At 36.1% G+C, this 24903-nt stretch overlaps 1 protein-coding gene across 3 annotated transcripts in view; it reads right to left on the bottom strand.

Moving 5' to 3' along the window:
• Nucleotides 1-22860, bottom strand: part of NUP62CL (nucleoporin 62 C-terminal like) — a 43066-nt gene extending 20206 nt beyond the window's left edge. The window contains exons 1-8 of one of the 3 annotated variants that reach the window (XM_032837129.1): nucleotides 22762-22860; nucleotides 21185-21259; nucleotides 16425-16584; nucleotides 9702-9852; nucleotides 9378-9427; nucleotides 9104-9238; nucleotides 6814-6925; nucleotides 3006-3072 (exon numbers count right to left, since the gene is read on the bottom strand). In XM_032837129.1, the coding sequence (XP_032693020.1) occupies nucleotides 3006-3072; nucleotides 6814-6925; nucleotides 9104-9238; nucleotides 9378-9427; nucleotides 9702-9852; nucleotides 16425-16584; nucleotides 21185-21259; nucleotides 22762-22819 (808 nt within the window). In that variant the 5' untranslated portion in view covers nucleotides 22820-22860. Of the gene's footprint in view, nucleotides 1-3005; nucleotides 3073-6813; nucleotides 6926-9103; nucleotides 9239-9377; nucleotides 9428-9701; nucleotides 9853-16424; nucleotides 16585-21160; nucleotides 21260-22761 lie in introns of all 3 variants that reach the window. The other 2 variants (XM_032837128.1, XM_032837130.1) reach the window with 2 other exon arrangements.
• Between the last annotated feature and the right edge of the window lie 2043 nt (nucleotides 22861-24903).

Genomic DNA, 24903 nt, shown 5'->3' on the forward strand with positions numbered 1-24903 from the left:
TATTTGAAAGTCGCCAAGAGAGTAAACACTGAAAGTTCTCATCACAAGAAAACTTTTTTTTGTAATTCTTTATGATTGTAACTAGACTTATTATAATGATCATTTCACAGTGTATATATCGAATCATTATGTTGTATACCTAAAACTAACATAATGATATAGATCAATTATACCTCAATAAAAAATATGAAGAAAGGAAGGCAGGCAGTAAGAAAGGAAGGCAGGCAAGGAAAGAAAGGAGGAAAGAAAGCAAACGAGTGAGAGAAAGAACAAAAGAATGAAAGAAAGAAGGAAAGAAGAGAAGAAAAGACAAAAGAAAAGAGAAAAATGTCTTCTTGGTTCTGATCCATATCCAAAATTAACATGATAGACTTAATTGTTATGATTCTTTCAATCTGAGACAATCCCCTTAACTTGGCTTTGAATTTTTTTGTTTCCCATGACTGACTTTTTTTTTTAAAGATTTATTTATTTATTTGACAGACAGAGATCACAAATAGGCAGTGAGGCAGGCAGAGAAGTTGGGGGGGGGAGCAGGCTCCCTGCTGAGCAGAGAACCCGATGCGGGGCTTGATCCCAGGACCCTGGGATCATGACCTAAGCCAAAGGCAGAGGCTTAACCCACTGAGCCACCCAGGCGGGGCTTGATCTCAGGACCCTGGGATCATGACCTGAGCCAAGGCAGAGGCTTAACCCACTAAGCCACCCAGGCGCCCCCCCATGACTGACTTTTTTAAAAAGTCTCACATGTTTAACAATGTGTTACACATAGAATGTCTGATTATTTTCTTGTGATTTTATTCAGTTAAACTTTTTTTTATAAGAATACTACATTATCTTTCAAAATGTCGCACCTGTACAATGTCTGATTGTTTTTTTATGATTAGATTCAGATAAACCAGTTTTGATAAGAAAATAATATATATGATATTATTTATTTCTTATCATGTCAGATCAAGAGGCACATCGAGTTATTGCACTGTTAGTGACATTAAACTTTATCACCTGGTTAAAGTGGTACTTGTCAGATATTTCTGTTGTAAAGGTGTTCCTCAACAATCTTAAACTCAGTAGTATTAGCATTCACTAATGACCCTTGCTTGAATCATCATGATGCTGGGGAGGGAAAGTGGTGACTTTCTCACTAAACTATACAATTAGAATGGGTGAAATTTACGGTATGTAAATTATACTTCAACAAAACTGCTTTTATAAATTAACTCAGTAATATGCAATTTGTACTTGGTCCATTCCTTCTGGCATATTTTTTCTGCCAAGAAATGACTGACAGCTGAAACATTTTATAAATGAGGCAAGGTATTCAAGATCAGGGTAGGCTTAATAAAAATGCTCTGTTAAAAATTTTTTAATTGCAGTTCTCTAATTCCATCATTCTCTCTACAATTATTAGCTGGCACACTTCTATAAAGGCTTTTCCCTGCACATCCCATTTCTCTCTCTCTCCCTCCCCTCCAAACCCCCATCACTGCAGATTCATGGATATCTCCCCTCAGGGTATTATAATAATCCATTACTGATATTCTTTTTGATGTTCAAACTATCCTAATTTGGCCAATAGAAGCCCATTCAAGCACAATGGGCTTGTCCTGATATAACCCCATTAGTTTTGAACAATCTATTTGCTTGCATAAAAAAGTTCCCAGGGTACCTGGGTGGATCGGTCAGTTAAGCATCTGACTCTTTTGATTTCCACTCAGGTCATGATCTCAGGGTCATGAGATCAAGCCCCAAGTCAGGCTCTGTGCTGAGCAAGGAGCCTGCTTAAAATTCTCTCTCCCTCTCTCTTACTCTGTCCCTTCCCCCCGTGTTTGCTCTCTCTCTCTCTCTCTCTCTCTCTCTCTGAAAAAAATAAAAATAAAAAATAAAAAATTTCCAAACTCACCCTGTACATTCCCTGCCTGAAACTTGAGATTAGATGTTTCCCCAAGAAGCCTTGGTTACTTTTAATAGAAATGGTATTTAGAAACCAAGATTTAGGTGCTTGATGTGCTGTTCTTTGCTAGTGGGGTGTCATTGCTTCTTGGCCCTTTCTATAAACAAAACAAGGGAACAGAAGTCATACTAATATTTGCATCAAATTTACGATACAAACATGAAAGAAGGAACAGAATAATATCTTCTATTTTATCTTGTCTTCCATTACCATCACTATCCTTATGCTTCTGTTTTATCCTACAATATATAGGATGGCAATAATATTGTTATATTAGAATATATAGAAACATAGTATAATTCTGAAACTAACAATAACTTTTTAAGTAAGTTTAAGATTTCTTTGCAGTTCTTTCTGTCCTTAAGATTATATCCTAGTAAGAATGTACTATCAAGAACACCATGTTCAAAAGTTATCTGAGCTACATGATTATGTCACAGCTTTATAGGTTTGTCTGGTTTCAATTTGTATGTATTCAGTTTAGCATTTGTCTTCCTTCCCAGTATTTTTGGCTTAATTCTAGTTTTTCAGTATTTAAACTTTTATGTGGGCCAGAAAGTCAAAACTATACTAAGATATAAACATAGGGAAGTCCTGCTTCTGTCCCTATCTCCTCCACCTCATTCCTATACAGCCCCTATTTTCATTAGTTTCTAGTTTATTCTTACCATGTTCCATTTTATAAAAACAATTATAGTTCTTCAGAATTAATGTAAACATACTGTAAGTTAAGTAATACCCCTATAACCAAGCTCTCATTTGAGCATGGTCACGGTGCACAAAACCTGACTTGCGTCACATCTTTTTTTTTTTTTAAGATTTTGTTTATTTATTTGACACAGAGAGAGATCACAAGTAGGTTAAGAGGCAGGCAGAGAGAGAGGGAGAAGCGGGCTCCCCACTGAGCAGAGAGCCCGATGCGGGGCTCAATCCCTGAGATCATGACTGGAGCCGAATTCAGAGGCCTAACCCACTGAGCCACGCAGGCGCCCCTTGCATCACATTTTCTAACTGCAGTAACAGACAGCTTCACATACAAATAAACTCCCACCTGAATTCTGATTAATCCACTGTAGAGAGTTCATATGAGCATTCAGGATCTTGCAGATCTGCTGGAGCTAAACACACATACAAAATTTTTAGATTATGATAATTCTGATATGATAAAATAAACATAAAAAATTGAAATTAGGAAGTGACTTTTCATTTCTTTTGAGGATATAGAAAATATTAATGGCTTTTTCTGCTATTTCATATTTGTAATGTTCATTACATCTTTATATTACTTCAATCTAACTATTTTGTAACTGTTAAGAATTTGATTCCTATAATTCAATAAGACACTGACTACCACAGTATAAAAATAACTAAAAACAAATATTAAAAGACATTTCACAAGACAAGAAATTCATATAAAATTTAAAACATTACTTTTTTCAACCAAATCAGCAAATTTTGTTGAGGTATAATTAACAAATAACATTCTATTAGTTTCAGGCATTTAACACAATGGTTTGCTATTTGTATATATTGCAAAATAATCACCACGATATGTCTTGTTAACAACATCCATAACCATATGTAGTTAAAAACATTTTTTTCTTGTGATAATAACATTTAAAGATCTATTCGCTTGGCAATTTTCAAATATGCAATACAGTATTGTTAACAGTAGTCATCATGTTGTACATTACATCCCCATACCTTATTTTATACCTGGAAATTTGTTCCTTTTGACCACCTGCACCCATTTCACCCACCACCCAACCCCTGCCTGAGGCAACCACCAATCTGTTCTCCGTATTTACAAGCTTGTATTTTTGGTGCTGGCGTTTTTAAATTCCACACATAAGTGAGATCATATGGTATTTGTCTTTCTCTGTCTCACTTATTTCACTTAGCAAAATGCCCTCAAGTTCCAACCATATTCTTGCAAATAGCAAGATTTCCAAGTCAGCAATTTTTAATAAATGGTAATACTCAGTTGTCAACTGTGTGGAGAAAATAGGTGGATGCCTATACAGCCTATAGTAATAAAAACTGACCCAGCCCTTCAAAATGTAAATTTTTACAATATATATCAACAGTCTCAAAATATTCATACCTTTTAACTCAATATATTCTATTTCTAGGTATCTATTCAGAGGAAATAATCAAATCTAAACATAAGTGGTCATAGAGATCAACTGTATAATGGCGAAGTACTGGAAATGATCTTTCCACCAATTTAAAAAAGTAATTCAATATATTATGGTAAAGTCACCTCTAATGAAATATTATAGAGTCATTAATATTTTCAAAGATTTCCAAAGTTTTCAAAGAATGCTTAAAATTTTAGGAAAACATGTGAAAGAATATGAAATGAAAACAGAATACAAAACTGTATATATGTATGCTTCCAATGCTATTTAAAACAAAAGGAGAATTTTTACCAGCATAGCAAAAAGACTTGGAAAAAATATACTAATATATTAGCAGGGTACTGGTAATAGAGATGATTTAATTTTCTTCACAGATTTCTATACTTCCCAAGCATAATACATTGAGTAAGTATATGTAATAACTTTGTAATGAGACACACTAGACATTCAAAATTTTTTAAAATAAAAGTAGGAGGAAATGAAAATGTTACTACACTTAAAAGAACAGAATGTAATGAAAACAGAAATTTAATGCATTTTAACATAACAAATAGAAATACAACTTGTAGTAGGAACAATGAGTTTTTGTAAGAAAATGTAACTGAAGACCATATACCATAATATGGATCTGCTTAATAAAAATTTTAGGTGTCAGGTGGTCTCTCCCATCTCCTCCGTACCTCCTCCCCTCTACCCCCTCCCCCATACCCTCTCCCTCCACCCCCGCCCCACATACAAACAGTAAAAATAAACAGGTAAATCCCATCATTGTGAATACTATTAAACACTGTGGCTATTTTCCTACCCTGGTGTATGGCCTATAGTAAGGAAGCTTTGTTGATCTGGTTACAATAAATTATCTTCAAGAATATTATTGTTCAGCAAATATTTTCTCTGCTTCTCACCCAATCATTTATGCTATCTGAGAAAAGAGATGAATTGTTGCTGATCTCTTGCTTCTTTTGTCCTGCTATGGAGCAACAATTATCTTTAATTCACTCATCTTAAACATCTCAATCACCCTTGTGACAGAAAAACAAAAACAAAAGACTCACACCATTTACTCCCCACTACCAAAATAAAATAAAACAATCCAAGGCTAAGTAGAGAAAAAGGAGAAGGATAGGATTATAGTCCCTTTTCACTTACTCTGTTCAGAAACTTATTTTATTTCAACACAGAGAGACCAGACATCACCTCTGCCTCATGCCTAAATCTGCATGTATTTATTTACACATAAAAACTGTTTTATAAAGTAACTGTGGACTTTATAATCACAATAGTGAGCTAATATTTCATAAAAAGAAAACTTATAATCTGTCAACTCTTTGATCATCTATTGAACACAAGAAGATGGTAGCATGGATAATCCCAGACTAATTTATATTTATCTTTGGTCAATTTTAGATTCACCCAAAGTAGAGAATGGCATAATTTTTATAGGTAGAGGGGACTTCAAGATCATTTAAGTCGACCCTTGACATTTTGCAAAAGAAGGAGCTAAGATTCAGAGAGATTAAGTGACTTAAATAAAATTCTAATGCTTTTTCAACTATACCATGCTGTCTCTTTATAATTAAAAAAGCTAGTAATGTGTAAATAGATAAAGAACCATCTGTATGACTGGACAAAGAGCTTACTAAAGAATAATCACAATATATATCCTTTGTCCTCACCAACCCAGATCTTGGTCCCATTCCGAATTATACTCAACAGACAGAATGTACAATGGCAGTTCCTACAATGGGAAGAATCCTCTTACCACTACTCCCATGGAGTGAGAGAGGGGAAAAGAAGAACTCCCATTTAGTTGCTAAGACAACTTGGAAAGGTAGAGGAAATAAGCTCTTTAATTAGGCCATAGATAAAGGGGAAAAGTACCAAACCTTTCTTATGGCCAAAGTAATTCAAAACATCTCAGCTCTAATTGGAGCCTCAGCTTTATTTTCCCATGCTAAAATAAACTTACATTATGAGGTAGGTAGATCCTATGAGGCAGGTGGAAACCTAATAACCACATATAACAAAGTCTCTATGAAAAAATGTATTGTAAGAGTCAAGTAGTTGACTTATCAAACATTTAAGACATAACCCAGTCGTAAGTTGAGGCCTGCCTGGATATACCTAATAAACCCAAACACATATACTCACAATTATATTAATACACAGAAAAATATGTAAAAGGAGGAATGAATTAACCAATGAGTAAGGGAACAGAAAAATAAATATAGGGACATATTTAGTTTTGTGAAGAACAGGGAGAAACCCCTGAAAATTTAGGGAGGAAAGTCCTTTTTTTTACCCTCCTGGGAATAATCACAAAAATTCATAACCTTAGGGTGCCTACGTGGCTCAGTTGTTGGGCATCTGCCCTCAACTCAGGTTATGATCCCTGGGTCCTGGGATCAAGCCCCTCATGGGGCTTCCTGCTCAGCAGGAAGCCTGCTTCTCCCTCTCCAACTGCCCCTGCTTGTGTTCCCTCTCTTGCTGTCTCTCTCCCTGTCAATTAAATAAATAAATAAAACCTTAAAAAAAATCTCATAACCTATTCTGCTCCTAAATATTTCTTGCCCCACTTAACTATACCCCAAGTTCATATCTATAGAAGCAGGTAAGGAGCACAGGAGGACAGGAGAAGATGACCAGCTAAAGGAACTCACAGAATGCTAATTTCATACTAAATCTTGGTTGTCTAAATAGATAAAGTAGTTCACACACCGGGTCAGTAGTGTCAGCAGGACTTCCAACTCTATTCAGGTGCTCAACAATGTCCTTGAGATCTTGGGCCATTCGTTTCAGCTGAGCATCTATATTTTCTGCTAATTTGTAACTGAAAAAGCAGGTAAAATAAGCAGATTAACAAGAAATGCTTTCTCCATTATGTCTTGTTACTGACATACGAAGATGATACTGCCAGCTGGATTTGCACCAATTCCCCCTGCCTTCTAAGTAGGTCTCAGTTATGACAAATGGCACATTTTTATGTAGGCAGCATTCATGACCTTATTATTACCATATTCTAAAAAGACTCCATAGGTGAAGGCTTTTAACCAACTCGGCATTTTTATAGTCACCTATTTACCTTCTGGATAATGTTCCAGGGACCTCCCAAGCAACAAAGCTCTTTTAGCTCTTAAAATGAACTCGTAAGACGTTTAGATACATAGTAAGTTATTTGGTGTTTAGGTGTATTCAATAAGTGCTGAGATGTCTTCAATGATTTTAAATAAATTTTCAAAGTAAAACCTTACATAAATATACTCCATCATCCAACAAAAGATATTTTGAGAAATGAGATTAACAATAATCAAAGGTAGATAAATCTTCTAAGTACACAGCAAATATTAGTTGGCTAAATTCCAAACTAGATTTCCACGCAAAATATTTACACACATACATACACACTTAATCTAGTCAATAAAATCTTTATGAATTAAAGTGATCAGAGTTTTTCAACTTTAATATCTATAAAGATTAAAGGATTCAATGAGATTTATTGTTAACTATTTATTGCCTTTCTGTCCCAGCGTATTTAAAGGTAATTGGTTTCCTTGATTGCTGAATATCCTACTAAAGATTCCATCACAATATAAATCTGACTACATAAAAATAATTGAAAAGAACTAAGTTTCTATTATTCCTTCAAATTATAGTTAAGTATTCATGTCCAAGAATGTAACTCTCTAGGCTTCAAAAAATGATAGAATGCATAGAAACCAATGCAGAGAAAAAAAAAGATTCACAAAGGCTGAAATACAAAAGCAGAAACAGAACTAGGGTCCAGGATAAAGGAGGTGTGGTATACATATACAATGGAATACTATGCAGCCATCAAAAGAAATGAAATCTTGCCATTTGCAATGATGTGGATGGAACTAGAGGGTATTATGCTGAGCAAAATAAGTCAATCAGAGAAAGATAATTATATGATCTCCCTGATATGAGGAATTTGAGAGGCAAAGTGGGGGGCTTGGGGGATAGGGAAGGAAAAAAATGAAATAAGATGAGATCGGGAGGGAGACAAACCATAAGAGACTCCTAATCTCACAAAACAAACTGAGGGTTGCTGGGGGGAGAGCGGGGTAGGGAGAGAGGAGAGAGTGGTGGGGTCATGGACATTGGGGAGGGTATGTGCTATGGTGAGTGCTATGAAGTGTGTAAACCTGACAATTCACAGACCTGTACCTCTGGGGCTACTAATACATTATATGTTAATTTAAAAAAAAGAACTAGGGCCCATACAGATTAGCTGTATTTGCCATATTTCATGCACCTACAAAAAAGTTAATTTGCAAGCTTTTAGAAAATAAGCTCAGTCTTAACTCACTAATAGTCCATTACCAAAGGGAGTCTGATTTGGTCTCAGTCTGGTTTATGTAGCACATTTAGACAACACTTCATTATTTGGCCTGATTACCAAATTTCAGTTCCAGAGAGATAAAGTTACTGTGAGGACACTTGCTTGGTAATATTATAAACAAAAAGACTGAATCACATATGCACGCACACACACACACAGATTCAGCCCAAGACACTGACAAAATCATTCAATTTTTGAAAGCTATGCAGTCTGCCCCCAGATTAACAAATTGCCTTTAAAATAGCCAGTGATTTATCACTGAAGCAATTGCATGAACATTAGGTTTAAAAGAGTCAATATAAACAGGACACCATAAATATCCCATGGTACTATGACACCACACACATAAAACTTGTATTTCTAATTTAAGAACAAACTTGACAAATATAAAAACTTTACAGTGGTCATGTATAAGCTTGAGATTAGTAAGTATAAAAAATGCTATAAAACAAAACTGCCAGAATGATTACTTCATTTTCAGGCATCCCGAAAAGATAAATGGAAAACAGCCAAGTAGGTTGATAAATGGCAACTATGAGAACTTGTCCTTTTCTACCAATTTTTATTCCCTGCCCTTCAATTCTATTTTTTCCTTTTTTTAAGTAGCTAAGTCTTGCCCCATTCCCTGATCTTTATTCAGTTACTTACGTCTTCCCATGATCCTCATCTGCTAGCTGCAGATAAGGAGCCCCACTGTGGTCCTTCACAAACTCCTCTAAAGGGGTCAAGAGATCTTCCAGTTCCTTCTGCTGTGACAGGATAAAATCCAATTCTTGTTCCAGCCTGAAAAAACAAGTCAACGGAAGGGCTGATGAAAGGAACTTGGAGTGTCATAATAAATGTCAAAAACTTCAACAAGGAAAAAAGAATGGACAAAGAAACAGATATTTAATCTTTCAACCTAGGGAGTCTAAGGTTCTACCTCTGCTGATCCAGTTTCACTTTTTCCACTTCTCCATGTAAAGTAGTAATCTATAAAGGAACACAAGAATATGATAAGGTAAATATTTGAATTTATGTTATAATTTTAAGGCAATACTAATTTTCTCATATACACTTCAAATATAAACAATTTCCTAATTCAGGACACTCATTACATAAGGAAAATATTTTTCAGTTGATCACCAATATTGAGATAAAAAATTAACCACAAAACAGGTCTGTGCTCTTATACAATGCAGGCAGACTACTGAGACTTTGAAAATACTTGTACAATACAGGTAGATTAATGAGACTATCTTCTTACCTTCTCACCATTCTCAATCAAGGTACGATCCCAAGCATTGACCTGAGTGGCCTGGTGAAGAAAGTACTTCTCTTGATCCTCTAAATCAAGGTTCCATTTGTTTATCAGACCATCCAGCTGACCGTAAGTCATCACGGGAGTTACAATTGAACTGAAAAAGGATACAGTAAGACCATATGATCACATTTTTAAAAGTATAACCATATTTTTTAAATGAATAACAACAGGAGGACTTAGAGAAGAAATTATCACATGAATTTTCCAGACCTGCTTCCCATCAGAACCAGCATAGGTAGTCAAGATTATTTTTAAAACAACCATTTTAAAATCTTTGGAAATTATCCTAAAGGAATACAGCAAATTAAAAAAATCTATTAGGAAATCTACCAAATTTCAGTAAGAACAGCTAAATTCTGTGCCACACCTGCTCCCTTCCCTTGCCCTCAGCTCAGCATGATGCAAGTTTCATCCTGGGTGCATATGGCCAGAGATAGGACTCCCTCTCCCCATAGCTCTTAGTGAAAATTATCCATTCCAAATCTAAGTAGCATCCACAAAACAAAGTAGGCAGCTGATCGTCCATCCTCCACTGGGAAGAACCAAGCAGAACTCTGATTCCCCTGCCAGGTGGTATCAAATAAGCTAAGCAGGTAGCTGAAATTCCAGCCTGTGACTGGCAGAACCAGGCAATGCTCTGATTCCTTTCCTGGGGCAGTGTCAGCAGGACTAAGCAGAGAGGTAATCATCAATTCTCTGCTCAGGAGAGGCAGGTAGTGTTCTATTTCCTCTACCAGGGTTCTGTCAGCAAAGGCCAGTGACAAGCTGAATCTAAATACCCACCCAATGGCAACAAGACTTAATAAGGGAAAGGATTAGTTACCATTAGGCTTCACCACTTGTCTCCAGTGCCAGTGGGACCCAATGGGGAGCTTAACCACTATACCCACCTGGCATCACTGAGACAGAACAAAGCAATGCAAGCTGGAGCTAGTAAGGACTCTACTTCCCACCACCCCTAGTGTCAGCAAGGCTCAGTGAGGAGCTTAACCTCCACACCTACTGGAGAAATCAACCTGAATGAGGCAGGGCAAAGCAGGGCTAGTCAGTACCCCAACCTCCTTCTCCCCAGAGCCTGTGTCCGTGAGGCCTAGTGGGGAGCTAAGCTTCCATACCAAACCAGCATCAAGAGGCTGAATGAAGTGATAAGATGCAGAATAGTTGATATCCTGCTTCCTCACTCCTTTTCCACCAGTGGTGCCTAAAAGGAAGTTGAAATTCTGCCTCTGCTCTGCAGCAACTAAGCAGTATGAGTTAGTCCCCCACTTCCTCTTGTTCGGGGGTCCCAGGGACCCAGCTGAGGGCTGAGCTTACATCCCCACTTGAGGCAATGAAGTGGTGTGACCCGCTGCCCCACTTTCATGGGGAATGAGTCAGTCGGGCTGAGGAGGTAGCTGAACTTTCATACCACTCATCTGCATTGAGGCAGTATGAGTCAGTACTCCACTTGTCCTGGGGTGGTATGGGCAGGGTCTAGTAGGAAGCTGAAGATGCAAACATACCCAACCCTTGTACTATACCCCAAATGAAAGGATTACTTGATTTGAAAAAATTAAAATTGGACCCAGACTCCCTTAACATAATAGACATAAATGTCTAGGATACAACTTAAAATTATCCGTCTTATCAAGAACCAGGAAAATCACAACTCAAAAGAGAAAAGATAAGCCAAAGGCACTGACACTGAGAGGTATCAGATACTGGAATTCTCTAAAAGAATTTCAAAGCAACCATCAAAAAAATGCTCCAACAAGCAATTAGGAATTTTCTAGAAACAAATGAAAACTAGAAAATGTCAGCAAAGAAACTCAAGTTATGAAAAACAATCAAATGGAAATTATATTATAATTATATTATAGAACTGGAAACTAAAAAGCTCACTTAGAGGGTCTGATACAAGAGTGAAAATGACAAAGGACAGAATCAGTGAACTTGAGAGTATATCAATAAAATTTACAGAACAGCAAAGAGAAAAAAGACACAAAAATGAAAAAAAAATCAAAAGAACCTAGAGGACAATAACAGAAGAGATAACATTTATACCATTGGAGGATGACAGATTAGGAGGAAAAGAGAAAATGGGATTGAAGAAGTATTCTGAAAAATTAAGGTGATAACTTCCCAAATTTGGCAAATGACATAAATCTACAAATTCAAGATGCTGGGCATACCCCAAACAGAATAACTCAAAGAAATCTGCACTAAGACACATAATACTCAAATTTCTGAAAACTGAGGATAAAGAAAGAAAAAAAAATCTTGAAGGTAGCCAGAGAGAAACAACACATTACTTAAAAGGTACTACCAATTCGAATGACAGCAGATTTCTCATCTTAAACCATGGAAGCTAAAAGGAAGTGTCACAACAGTTTTCAAGTACTGAAAGAAAAAAAAAATAAACCTGTTGACCACAACTTCTCTATCTGGTGAAAATGTCCTTCAGAAGTGAAAGGAAAATAAATATATTCCCTTGCAAGATTTTTGTTGCTGGCAAATGTACCCTTGAAAATTGGCTAATCAGAAAATAAAAATGAAAACAGAAGAAGGCTTGGAACTTCTTAAAGGAAAGAAGTCAAAATGAGTAAAAAGGGTAAGTATAATAGACTATCCAATTTCTCATGAATTTTTAAGTCATATTTGATGGCTAAAGCAAAAAGTATAACAGCACATAACATGGTGTTCAATGTACACAGAGTAAATACTGGAGACAATTAAAAGGTAAGAAGAGTTAAGGGTGCTAAATGGAATTACCAAAGTGGTAAAATGTCAACATGAACAGACTATTAGAAGTTACATATGTATACTGTAATACCTAGAGCAACTAATAAGAAAATTATATAAAGCAATATGCTCAGAAACACTATAAAAATAGAACAAAATGGAACCCTAAAAAATGTTTGAGTATCCCACAGGGAAATTAAAAAAAAAAAAAAAAAGAAAAACAAAAACAGAAGTAACGAACAAAAGACAAATAATAAAATGGCAGATTTGAGCCCTAACATATCAATAATTAGCTTACATGTAAATGTGCCAAATATATCAACTAAAAGGCAGAAACTGAATAAAAATTATGATCCATCCATATGCTATCTACAAGAAACTCACTTCAAATACAAAGACACAAATGGGTTGAAAGTAAAGTGACAGAAAAAGACATACAAGTAAGATTAATTTTTTAAAAGAGATGGCTATATTAATAGCAGATAAAGTAAATTTTAGAGCAAAGAAAATTACCAAAGAGGGACACTGGATAATGATAAAGGAATCAAATCACCAGGAAAGGCCAACAATCCTAAACATGTAGGCAACCAAACAGCAAAACCTCAAAATACGAAAAGCAAAACTGTTAGAGCTAAAGGGAGAAACAGAGCATTCCACAATTCTAGTTGGGGACTTCAAATTGCCACTCTCCACAACTGAAAGAAGCAATAGAGGGAAAAGCTGCAAGGATACAGATCTGAAAATACAATGAAGTAGGAACTCATCATCATATATAGAACATTCCACCCAATACAGAAAACACAACTTTCAGGGGCCTATGGAACAGCCACCAAGAAAGACTCTTATCTTCATCATAAAATGAACCTGAAGAAATACAAACAGACTCAAGTCATACAGAGCATGTTCTCCAACTATAAAAGATCAAACTAGAAATCAATATTGAAAGAAAACAAGAAAATCTCCAAGCACTTGGGAATTAAACAACATGCTTCTAAATAATCTATAGGTCAAAGAGGTATTCACAAAGTAATTTGAAAAGTAGAACTGAATGAAAAAGAAAATAAAACATAATAGAACATGTGGTACACAGGGGCACTGAGGTGGCTCAGCTGGTTAAGCATCTGACTTCAGCTCAGGTCATGATTTTAGGGTCCAGGGATCAAAACCCTTGTCTTTCTCCCTCTGCCCCTCCCCCCACTCACGTGCACTCCCGCTTGCTCCCTCGCTCTCTCTCAAATAAATAAATAAAATCTTTTTTTTTAAAAAAGGATATGTGGCACACAGCTAATGCAATGGTGAGGATATTTATAGCACTGAACATTCACATTAGGAAAAGGGAAAAGTCTCAAATCAGTAATCTAAGTTCATGCCTCAAGAAACTAGGAAAAGAGCAATATGAAGCCAACACAATCAGAAGGAAAGAAAAATAAATAGTAGATATCAATGCAATTGAAAATGAAAACAATAGAGAATAATCAGTGAAATAAAAGCTACTTCTTTGGGAAAGGATGAATAAAATTGATAAAAAAAAAAAAGGTACAGAACACCAACAGAAGAAATGAAACAGCTATTAAAAGCACAAAAAGCAAATATCACCAACTTTATAGTCATAAATTCAACAACTTAGAAAACTAAACCAATTCCTTGAATACCACACACTAGTAAAATTTACCAAAGATGAAACAGATAAACTGAATAGTCCTAGAACCATTAAAGAAATTGATTTGTAACTTAAAACTTCCCAAAAAAGAAATATCCAGGCCTAGAGGTTTCACTGGAGAATTCTGCATACATTTAACAAATACAATTTTTATACAATTTTATATAATTCCTTCTATAAAACAGAAGAGGATACTTCCCAGATCATTTTATAAGGCCAGAATTATCCACATACCAAAAGCAAAGACAGAATAAAAAACGAAAGAAAACAAAGCTATGGGCTAATATCTCTCATGAACTTAAATTATAAAGTAGTAAGCAAAATACTATCGAACTAATCCAAAAATGTATTAAAAAAATTGTATGTCATGACCAAGTCAAATTTATCCTACGTATGTAAGGCTGGCTTAACATTTGAAAATCAATCAGTGTAATTCACCATATCATTAAGCTAAAGAGGAAAAATCCTAAAATATTGTATCAACTGAGACAGAATAAACATTTGACACAAATATGTCCAACTGATTTTTGACAAAGGTATACAAGTAATTCAATGGAAGAAGTTGAAGACTGTCTTTCAACAAATGATGCTAGAAAAACTGGACACCCCAGACCAAAAAAAAAATGAACCTTACTCTAAAACTCATACTTCATACAAAAATTAACTGCAAAATATAAAACTGTAAAATTTTTAGAAAAAAATAAGAGAATCTTTGGTATCTAGAGTTAGACAAAGAGCTCCTAAACTTGACATTAAAACATGGTCCATTAAAGGAAAAGCTGATAAACTAGACCTCATCAATTAAAAGTTTTTGTTTGGCAAAGTACCCTGTTAAAAAGACAAAAAGACAAGTTATAAATTTAGAGAAAATATTTATAAACCACATATCTGACAAGACTGAACCTAGTATATATAATTCTCAATACTTGAAATTAAAAAAAGAAATTCAAGTCGAAAACAGACAAAAGACACGACATGAACAGACATGTCACCAAAGAGGATACGCTGGTGGCAGATAAACACATGAAAAGATGTCCAACATCATTTGTCATCAGGGAAATGCAAATTAAAATCACAATGAGATAACATTTCACATATATTTGAAGGGCTAAAATGAAAAATAGTGACAACATCAGATCCTGGTGAGACTGTGGACAAGCTGGATCCCTCATACATTGCTGTCAAGTGTGTAAAATGGCATAGTCACTCTGGAAAAGAATTTGGCATTATCTTAAAAAAAAAATAAACATGCAACAACCATATCACCCAGTAACTGCACTCTGGGCATTTATCCTAGAGAAATGAGACTTACACTCATTAAAAAAAAAACCTGAACACAAATGTTCTCAGCAGCTTTATTCATAACAGCCAGAAACTGGAAACAACCTAGAAGTCCATCAACAAGTCCATCAACAAGTTAACTATGTAATACATCTACAATACCATGGACTACTACTCAGAAATAAAAAAGAACTATTGATGCACATGACAAACTCAAGGAAGTATGACTAGAAAAAAAAATGCCCAAAGATCACGTAATTTAGAACTTATTTGTGTAACATTTTTAAATGTCAAGATTATAGAAATGGAGAATAGATTCATTCCTGCCCAGGGTCAGGCAAAGGAGGGGATGGTAGTGAGTGTGGCTATAAGAGGGCAACAGGAAGGATCCTTGTGCTGATGGAATTGTTCTATATCTTGATGGTATCACTTGTACCAATAGCATTGCAAGATGTTATTATTGGGGGATACTAGGTAAGGGACACACAGAAGTTTTTGTATTATTTCTTAGAAGCACGTGTGAATCTACAATGGTCTCAATATTTAAAAATTAATTAAAAAACACAAACAATTAGAGAAGAACATGGCATAGATTCAATTGCCTGAATTTTAATCTGGGCTCAACCTTTACCAGGGACAGAGTATAAAATTCCTACATGCTCCAGTTTCCTCATCTATAAAGTGGGAACAAAAAAAGCACCAACTTCATAGAGTTACTGTGAGGATTAAACGATATGATGTTTGTAACGCACTGTCACTTAGCTAAACATACAGTAATTGCACAGTAAATGTTAGCTATTATTAGTAATAATGATAATGGTAATAAAACAAAGGTGCGCTATTAATCATTCCACTTCCTAAGCTACAGAAATCCTTTATCTGCTCCTTCGACCGAGTCATTTACCCAAATTTCAAACGCTATTCTAAAGCTATACAAGAAAATTATACCTTGTACATGATAAATAAAATGAAATTCACATAAATTTTCAAAGAAACAGCCTTACTTAACAGTCGAAGTAAACGGTAGCGAATTAATGCCAACTGGAAAAATGTTGTTAATCCCAGATGACATCAGTGACCTTAGGTTCAAGGTAAAGCCACTGGTGGTTGTGGTAGTGGTGGTGGTAGTGGTGACAGTGGTGGTGGTTGTCGTTGATGTTGTAGCTGGAAAATAAAATGCACATTAGTAAGAAATAAGAGACTTATTTTATTTCGTCCTTGATCACTCAGGATAAAAGCTATAGAAACATTTTTTTAATGTGAAATTAAACTCAAATTTGTGTGGATTAGCACTCAACACAGTTGTAACATGAAGTGATATACAGCAGGCCAGACATCCGGATTAACCTTTCTGCTAAAAATTTAAAATCCTGGATATGTGTGTTGAAAAAGAAAATTTACAACTTAACCAGACCTATAATCATTAAAGAAACTGAATCAATCCTCAAAACTCTTCCCCAAAAAAAACCCTCCAGACCTAGATGACCTCACTGAAAAATTCTACTAAACTTCCAAGGAAAGAATAATTGCAATCTTATACAAACTCTCTGTACATCTATGTCTTTGCATACTTACATGAATGTACCTGTGTGATTAATTCCTAGAAATGAAACTGCTGGATCAAAGGGTCAGCATGTTATAAATTTTAATATATCTTGCCATACTGCCCAACCAAAAAGATTTTGCCAATTTACATTCTATCCGTAAGGGAGAGTTCCTGTTTCTCAACGTTATAGCCCATACGAGGCATATATCTTCACTAGACTAATAGGTGAAAGTCTCTTAAATTTTCATCTACAGCCCAGACCTCTCTCTTAAATGTCTTCTTCCACTGTACCCCTACTAGAATACCTAGCCCTCTCTAGATGAAATCCTCACTATATTTCATGGCCTAACTTACATTCTTCCTTCCCTCATATTTGTCACCCACTTCTCTTCTACTCCATCATCATCCCTTGGTTTTCTGAACTTCCATAGCACTTTTAGTTTTTCCTACACACTGAGCACTTAAAGAGTAATTCTCAGAAAACTGCAGCTGGTGGGGACTGCAAATGTTTTCTTCTTTTTGGTTCTCTGTGTTTTCAAATGTTCTTGGTAATCAATAGATGCTGCTTCTGTAACAAGAAATTTGTTATAAAAATACATTATAACATGTACACAATTGTTTGTTTTACATTAGCCTTGCTTTCCCAATTAGCAATATTTTCAGGTTAATGGCCATACGAGATAAATATATAAATCATGCTGCCTGCCAAAACAGGCACAGCCTATACTGAGGGAAACTGGCCTTCTCCATTCCTGCTCAGGGATCAAGCCCAGATACTCTTTCTTTATTCCAAGAATTCTGTCCTTTGCTCCTGGTTCACAGTTGATTGGGACAAGGGTGGGTATCCAAAGCATGGTATCCATCTCACATACTACTGGCAGCCTATACAAGTCTGGCACAGAAAGCTCTAGCCAAGCAGGGATAAAATAGGTCAGAATCTCATTTTTAAAAATTTATAACTATGGAAAGAATCAGACTATAGGTAGAAATACAGAAATATTTCCAGAAATATGGTAAGAATCAGATTGTAAGCAGAAATTTGGAAATATTCCCAAAAGTGTAGAAAGAATCCAACCACAGGCAGGGGGGTTGAAAGAACCAACAGAGAATGGATATGAAGTAGAATTAAGGCTTCTGAGCAAGTCAAAATGAAGAATAAGCTAAGGGGCACCTGGGTGGCTCAGGTGGTTAAGTTGTGTGCCTTCTGCCTTCAGCTCAGGTCATGATTTCAGGGTCCTGGGATCCAGTGGCTGCATCAGGTTTCCTGCTCAGCAGGGAGTCTGCTTCTCCCTGTCCCTCTGCCCCTCCTGTCCTCATGCTCCTGCTCACGCACGTACTCTCTCTCTCTCTCTCTATCAAATAAATAAATACGATCTTTAAAAAAAAGAATAAGCTAAAATAGTAAGGTAGAAAAAGAGGTAAGGAAACCAATGGGAAGTTACAAAAGAGAAGACTAAGGGAATAGAACTGAATTATGTTTATCCAATAGATTTAGGTCCCTATTCCTTTAGAATAACTCTTAAATTCCATTTCTTTAAAGTTCAGTGCGATGATATTACCTGTGTTACATTTCCAAAAGATTCCATTTCCCTTTTGGCCACAAAAATCCTTACAAGAATTCTGATTCTTTTTTTTTTTTGTAAGATTTTACTTATTTGAGAGAGAGAGAGCATAAGCATGAGAGGGGGAAGGTTAGAGGCAGAAGCAGACCCCCAACTGAGGCAGGGACCTTGATGCAGGACTCAATCCCAGGACTCCAGGATCATGACCTGAGCTGAAGGCACTCAACCAACTGAGCCACCCAGGCACCCAAATTCCCTAATTCTTTGAGTTAGCCTTTGTGAGGGTGGAATGAACACCACAGTCACAAAGGATCCCTGAGGTCACTTAATCACTCAAAACACTGGGAATATTGTAGATTGGATTCCATGTGGCATTCTTTACAGTTCTATGTCATCAGTCTTCATCCGAGAATAAAGTCTTATCTGAAAAGAAACCCTCCAGAAATACTGAAACTTAATCACACTATGGAGACCCCTCCTTTATTAATTCATTCAAAAACTGTGTAACTACTACATTCCAGATGGAAAACAGAAAAACAACTAAGAAAGAGTCCTTCTTAAAAAGCTTTTCTTCACCCAAGGGTTGTTTTTTTCTTTTTCTTTTTTTTTTTTTTAAAGTAATCTGTATTTCCTAGCATGGACAGATGTGCAAAGATGACATATAAGAAAATAGCAGAGTCTAGCATTATATGTGTGTGTGTTTATAATGATCCCATTTTTGTAAAACAAATTCAGTGTATGTTTGTATGTGTTTGGAAAAAAAAGGCTGGAAAGATAAACACCAAATCATTCACTCTGGATACAGTGATATATGTATATATACATGTGTGCATGATTTTTATTAAAAAAAAAAAAGCAAGCAACTACCATCACTACCAAACCATCTCCACAAAGATGATAAATAATACCTTCAGGAAATTAATACCTGTCAACCTAAACACAAAAGAATCTTGAGTCATAAAAAAATGGTATGATTATTTTAACCTTTTTAAACAGTATTTATCTTTGTTCTTTATTTTTTACAGTATTTTAAAAAGGTGTAAATTAGCTCTGGCATAGAAGATAATACTCATATAACAAAAGTATTTCAATTAATAACAAAAAAGCAATGGATTTGAGAATGAAAGATTCCATCCCAGTTTGATTTTGCGTTATGACTTTGATCTGAACTAAATACAGTCAACTCTACATTACGTGCATAGTAAAAAGGAAGCACAATTCTATAAAAAATACAAAATAACTGCACACCACATTTGCATTTAAATAAATCTCATTCTGATGGTCTTAAAGACTGTTATATAAAATAGTGAAAACATCCTTTAAAACATCCTACTATCCAATTTTCCTATCCAAACAAACATTTTCCACACAAAAGATGTAAGACTGGTAACAAGCAACCTTCTCTTAAAACTTGCTGATTACACTTAGGGCAGAGAATAATCCCAATTGACAATAAATCTGCAGACACAGACACTTGAAAGCTGCCCTACAAGGTTGATTTGTGAGGTGAAGAGTCTGAGCAAGAAAATGCTTGGGGAGAAGGAAAGGTGACTAGGGGGAAAAAAACAACTCCAGGTTAAGGGTGTCAAGTTGAGATACGTCTGACAGGGAGATGGGTATATAAATTAATGGTGGATGGAAGGGCCAGGAGGGATGGGTTAGTAGCAAAGGTACCAGTTTGCAGGAAGGAATCTGAGACCTAGCTGGGGAAGGGATGGGTTATGGCAGAGTCACCAAAGAGCCTGCCAATTCATACTTCAGTGACTCAACCCATGGCTGAAAGAATCAGTTTTGTTCAGCATTTTACAGGGAAAATTATGGGTTATGGTATTTGCAAATATGGTAACCTGTAAAGTCCTCAAGACACACTCTTTACAACTCTCATAGGTTGGCCAACTGCCTAGTACACAGCAGAAACTCAGATAAGCATCACTCATGCAAAAGAATAAAAAAATAGATGGTGGACATCTCTGTTTAGGAATAATTATTTTAAAATTAGAAAAGAGTGACTTTTAATTTATACCAGGTTTGAGGAAAGATTTATTCAGCCCTCTGTAAACTTTTAAAATAAAACAAATAAGACTTTCCCAGAATGGAGAATGACTTAAATGGTAGGTTTGAGTAGCAACTGACCCCTAACCACCCAGCTCACCATAAGCTACAAGGCTACAACTAGCCAAGTTCTCTTCAACCTACAACCTAAGTAGCTCCTAACTGGCAGAAACAAATTTAGGATGGGAACTCCTGTAATCAGCTTTAGGATACGGTCAACTTTTAATACAGGTCAAAACTTAAATTATGTTTTAGGGAAAAAGAACTATCAATGCCAATATATTGGATCGATGTAAACACTATGATCAGTACTAAAACTTCTTCAATTTAAAAGTTGACAAGAATTTGATAGCAGTGTTGAGTATGGTCATCTCAAAGAAGCAGCATCATTGGTATCAAATGTCTCACTATACTTTGGCAGTCATCACTACTGGCGTACATTTTGCATACTCTGATGAAATGATCACAACTTACTTAGACAGTCCTAAAAGCTATGGAACACAACTTACTGCTTGTTATACAACGCATTTCCACTGAACATCTAAACACATCACACACCCCAATAATTCTCAAATCTTACTAGAAGCAGTATGAGCTGCTCCACCTGTTCCAGGGACTTTTAATCCAAATCCCCAAGTTATGCCACCAAATGTTCCAGTCGAAGTTGTTGGAGCACCAACTGCAGAGAATAACACAATATTACCTATTACACTTTAATTTAAAAACAGTGAGCAATTTAGATATAGTCTCTTTCATCTGAAGAGTCCTTTGGAAACTTTTGGCTGAACTCCAAAAGCCTACAGTCAATCCATTTATAAGAAATATCCAGAAAAGGCAAATCTATGGAGACAGAAAATAGATTAGTAGCTGTCTGGGGCTGAAAGATCTTATTTGGAGGACAGAAATGTTCTAAAACTGGATTACAGTTTGAGTGGTAGTTATGCAATTCAGCCTATTAAAATCACTGAATTATACACTTAAAATAAGTTATTTTTATATGTAAGTTATACCTCATTAAAGTTAATTTTAAAAATACTATGGTCAGGATTTCTTTTCATTTGGTGAGCAAGGACATCAAAGACAGGAATGAAAACAAGCCTGTCAAAGGTCAGAGGGCAAGTATGATTGAAAGTGGAATGCATTAAACAATTATAACTTCCAACCTCAGACGTGGTCATATTCACGAAATCTGTTGTATTGGAGAAGGACATTGCTTACATATATCAAAAGGCTTCCAGAATCCCAGTCACATCTCAAAACTGGAAATCTATTTGGTAGAAAATATAATTCAAGTGGTAACCAGCAATTCTAACTAATGTTTGCCTATTCAACTTCACAAGAGGACAGGGACAACAGACCACTATTTTTCATCTTGAAATAGGCATGAGCAACTCCTGGCAAGTTTTATTTCTAGGAATGGTGACAACCTTGCTCTAAAAGGCCTGTGGGGGAACCATATTACAGCTAGGGTTACAATAACAAAGTCTAATGATAAATGGCATGGCACTGTGAAGATATCTCAAAAGTAGAGTCAGTTATATGGACCTGTAAGAAAGAATTGCTCAACATTTGCTGTTATTGTACTAATGGAAGATACATAGCAAGGAAGTTGGGGTTACAAGATAATTAATATCCCACTTCTCAGCTCAAGGCATCCAGATGTTCCTCTTCAAGGAGAGAAGCCACAAGGCAACACACGGTATTAATTAAAACCCCAAACTGGTCCTTTTGTCATCCATCACTTCTGAGAGGTAAAATGTAAGGACCACAAACCTGGTCTATCTAGAAGAATACATGATAGCAAGGCTCCAACATTTAATTCCTATTTTATCTTACTCACATAGATAATAAGACTTCTTCCCTTCAGACATACTTGGCAAAACTCCCACTCTTCTTACTCCCATTAGCTTCAAGAAGTTGTTTCAAAATATTACAGCATTAATGAATTATATGCTTAAAATTATCACTTTAAGCGGGAATAATCATGTTAACATAAAATTCACAGCTAAAGCCATGACAATTAGGTTCTTAAGCAATGCTACTATTGATAGCAGCAGTTACAGATGGGTTCAAGCATAATGATAATTTATGAGATGCAAGAGACCCATAGCTTATATTGGCAAATTGAGTTAAGTAGCCTGATGCGAAATAAGGGTATTTTCTTTGCAACCAGTAACTTACAAGAGAGCCCAGTAGCAGCAGCGGAAGTAGAAGCGTTTGACATTGAAGTAAACAGCATGGTGCTTGAACAAGTACTGGCGTCAGCAGTCGATACTGAAGCTAAACCTAAAAATCAAAGTAATAAACAGAAAAATATGTCACCGAAGAACAGTTCTTTAAAAAATAAAATACCATTATAACAAGGTTCATTTATAGGAGAAACTAACAGAGCAAGGAAAATTAGATACTATGATATCTAATAAATAAAACATAATTAAAAGCCTGATTTAGGGTGCCTAGGTGGCTCAGTTGGTTGGGCCACTGCCTTCAGCTCAGGTCATGATCCCAGTACCCGGAGTCCCGGAATCAAGTCCCACACCGGGTTCCCAGCTCCACGGGGAGCCTGCTTCTCCCTCTGACCTTCTCCCCTCTCCTGCTCTCACTCACTCCCTCTCTCTCTCTCAAGTAAATAAACAAATTTATCTTAAAAAAGCCTGATTTAAAAAAAAACAGTTTATCAGTACTGCATAGTATAGCCAGTCTTCTAGCACCATCATAACAACGAAATTCTACTTTGCTGAAAAAGTAAATGTAAAAGGGAGATCCACTTTTCGAACTGCAGCATAAGAAGTCCTAGGGACCTATTCCCCAGTGAAACACCATAATTGGTATAAAAAATAATAATACTGAAAACAATCCGAAATCTCAGGATATCGTCCAAAAGATATACAGCAAATAAAGAACATTTATTCAAGAAAATCTGCTAAGACTCAGTTATACCCATTAGAGTCTAGTATATGAACCACAACCCACTCCCTTCATTCCCTTTATCCCCCTGTTCACCTTGAAGGAAGCCACACTCCAGCCGGGAGTGGCCATTAACAATGGCCCCAGCTCCCAACCAAGGGATATAGTATTTCATTGGGAAAGGCAAGCAGCCAGCAAATCACCTCCAACACATATTTCATGTGTTGAAATTCCTGGCAAGTAGAGCCAAGAATTGAGGGACTCCCTACCTTTAGTCAGGCCTCATTCATAGGGCAGAGGTTCTACACCAGGCCCCACAGGTTACCCCTACCCTGGCTTCCTTGTCCCAGCTCACTTACAAGGCTGAGATTCCATGCCTGAAGTGATAATCAAGAGGGTCAGAGGAAACTGGCCCTACACAACACCCACAGCACTGTTTCAAAGGTTTTTGCCCAGGGGCACATAAAAACAGAGAGCTCCCAATCTACACCCGAAAGTACTGACTTTATCTGAAAAGGAGTGTGAGGAGATTCAAGCCAAAGGACTCTCAAAAAAATGGAGATTTTTGGTGCTAAACAATTAAGAGGAAGCAAGCAGGTTCAGGAGAGTAACAGTTTAGGCTATAAGCCAGCTAGTTTACCAGGGGTAACTAGGGAAAGAGGAAGTTGAAGAGTCCTCCTCCTGAGATCAGAAGAATCAAGTACTCAAACATGCTACACCTTGCATGAATCTTGAAAATATTACCCTAAATGAAAGAAGCCAGACACAGAAGGCTACATATTGTATGATTCAATTTATATGAAATGTCCAGAATAGGCAAATCCATAGACCGAAAGTAGATTAGTGGATGCTAGGAGGTAGGAGGAAGGGGTAATAGGGAGTGACTGCTAATGGGTACCAGGTTTCTTCCGGGGGTGATGGAAATATTCTGGAGTTACATAGTGGTTATGATTGGACACTCTGTGAATATTTTTTTTGAAAACACTGAATTGCACACTTTAAAAGGGTGAATTTTAAGATATGTGATTTATAACTCAATTATGCTATTATTTAAAAAAACAGGATCATCTCAAAAGTAGAAAAAGGATTTGAGAAAATGGAACAGAGCTTCATGATGAAAATGCTCAACAAACTAGGAAGAGAAGGGAATTTCTTCAACATAATAAAGAGCATTTACGAAAAACCCACAGCTAACATCATATTTAATGGTGAAAGACTGCATACTTTACCACTATCATCAAGAACAAACCAAGGATGTCTGTCTGCTCTTCCCAACAATACCTTAAAAGTTCTAACCAGAACAATTAGACAAGAAAACAAGATAAATGCCATCTAGTTTGAAAAGGAAGAAATAAACCTATTTCTAGTCACAGGTGACTTGATCATGAATGCAGAAAATCCTAAGGGAGCCACAAA

This window comes from Lontra canadensis, unplaced genomic scaffold, assembly GCF_010015895.1.
Source record: "Lontra canadensis isolate GAN:19392208 unplaced genomic scaffold, GSC_riverotter_1.0 scaffold96, whole genome shotgun sequence".
Lineage (NCBI taxonomy): Eukaryota > Metazoa > Chordata > Mammalia > Carnivora > Mustelidae > Lontra > Lontra canadensis.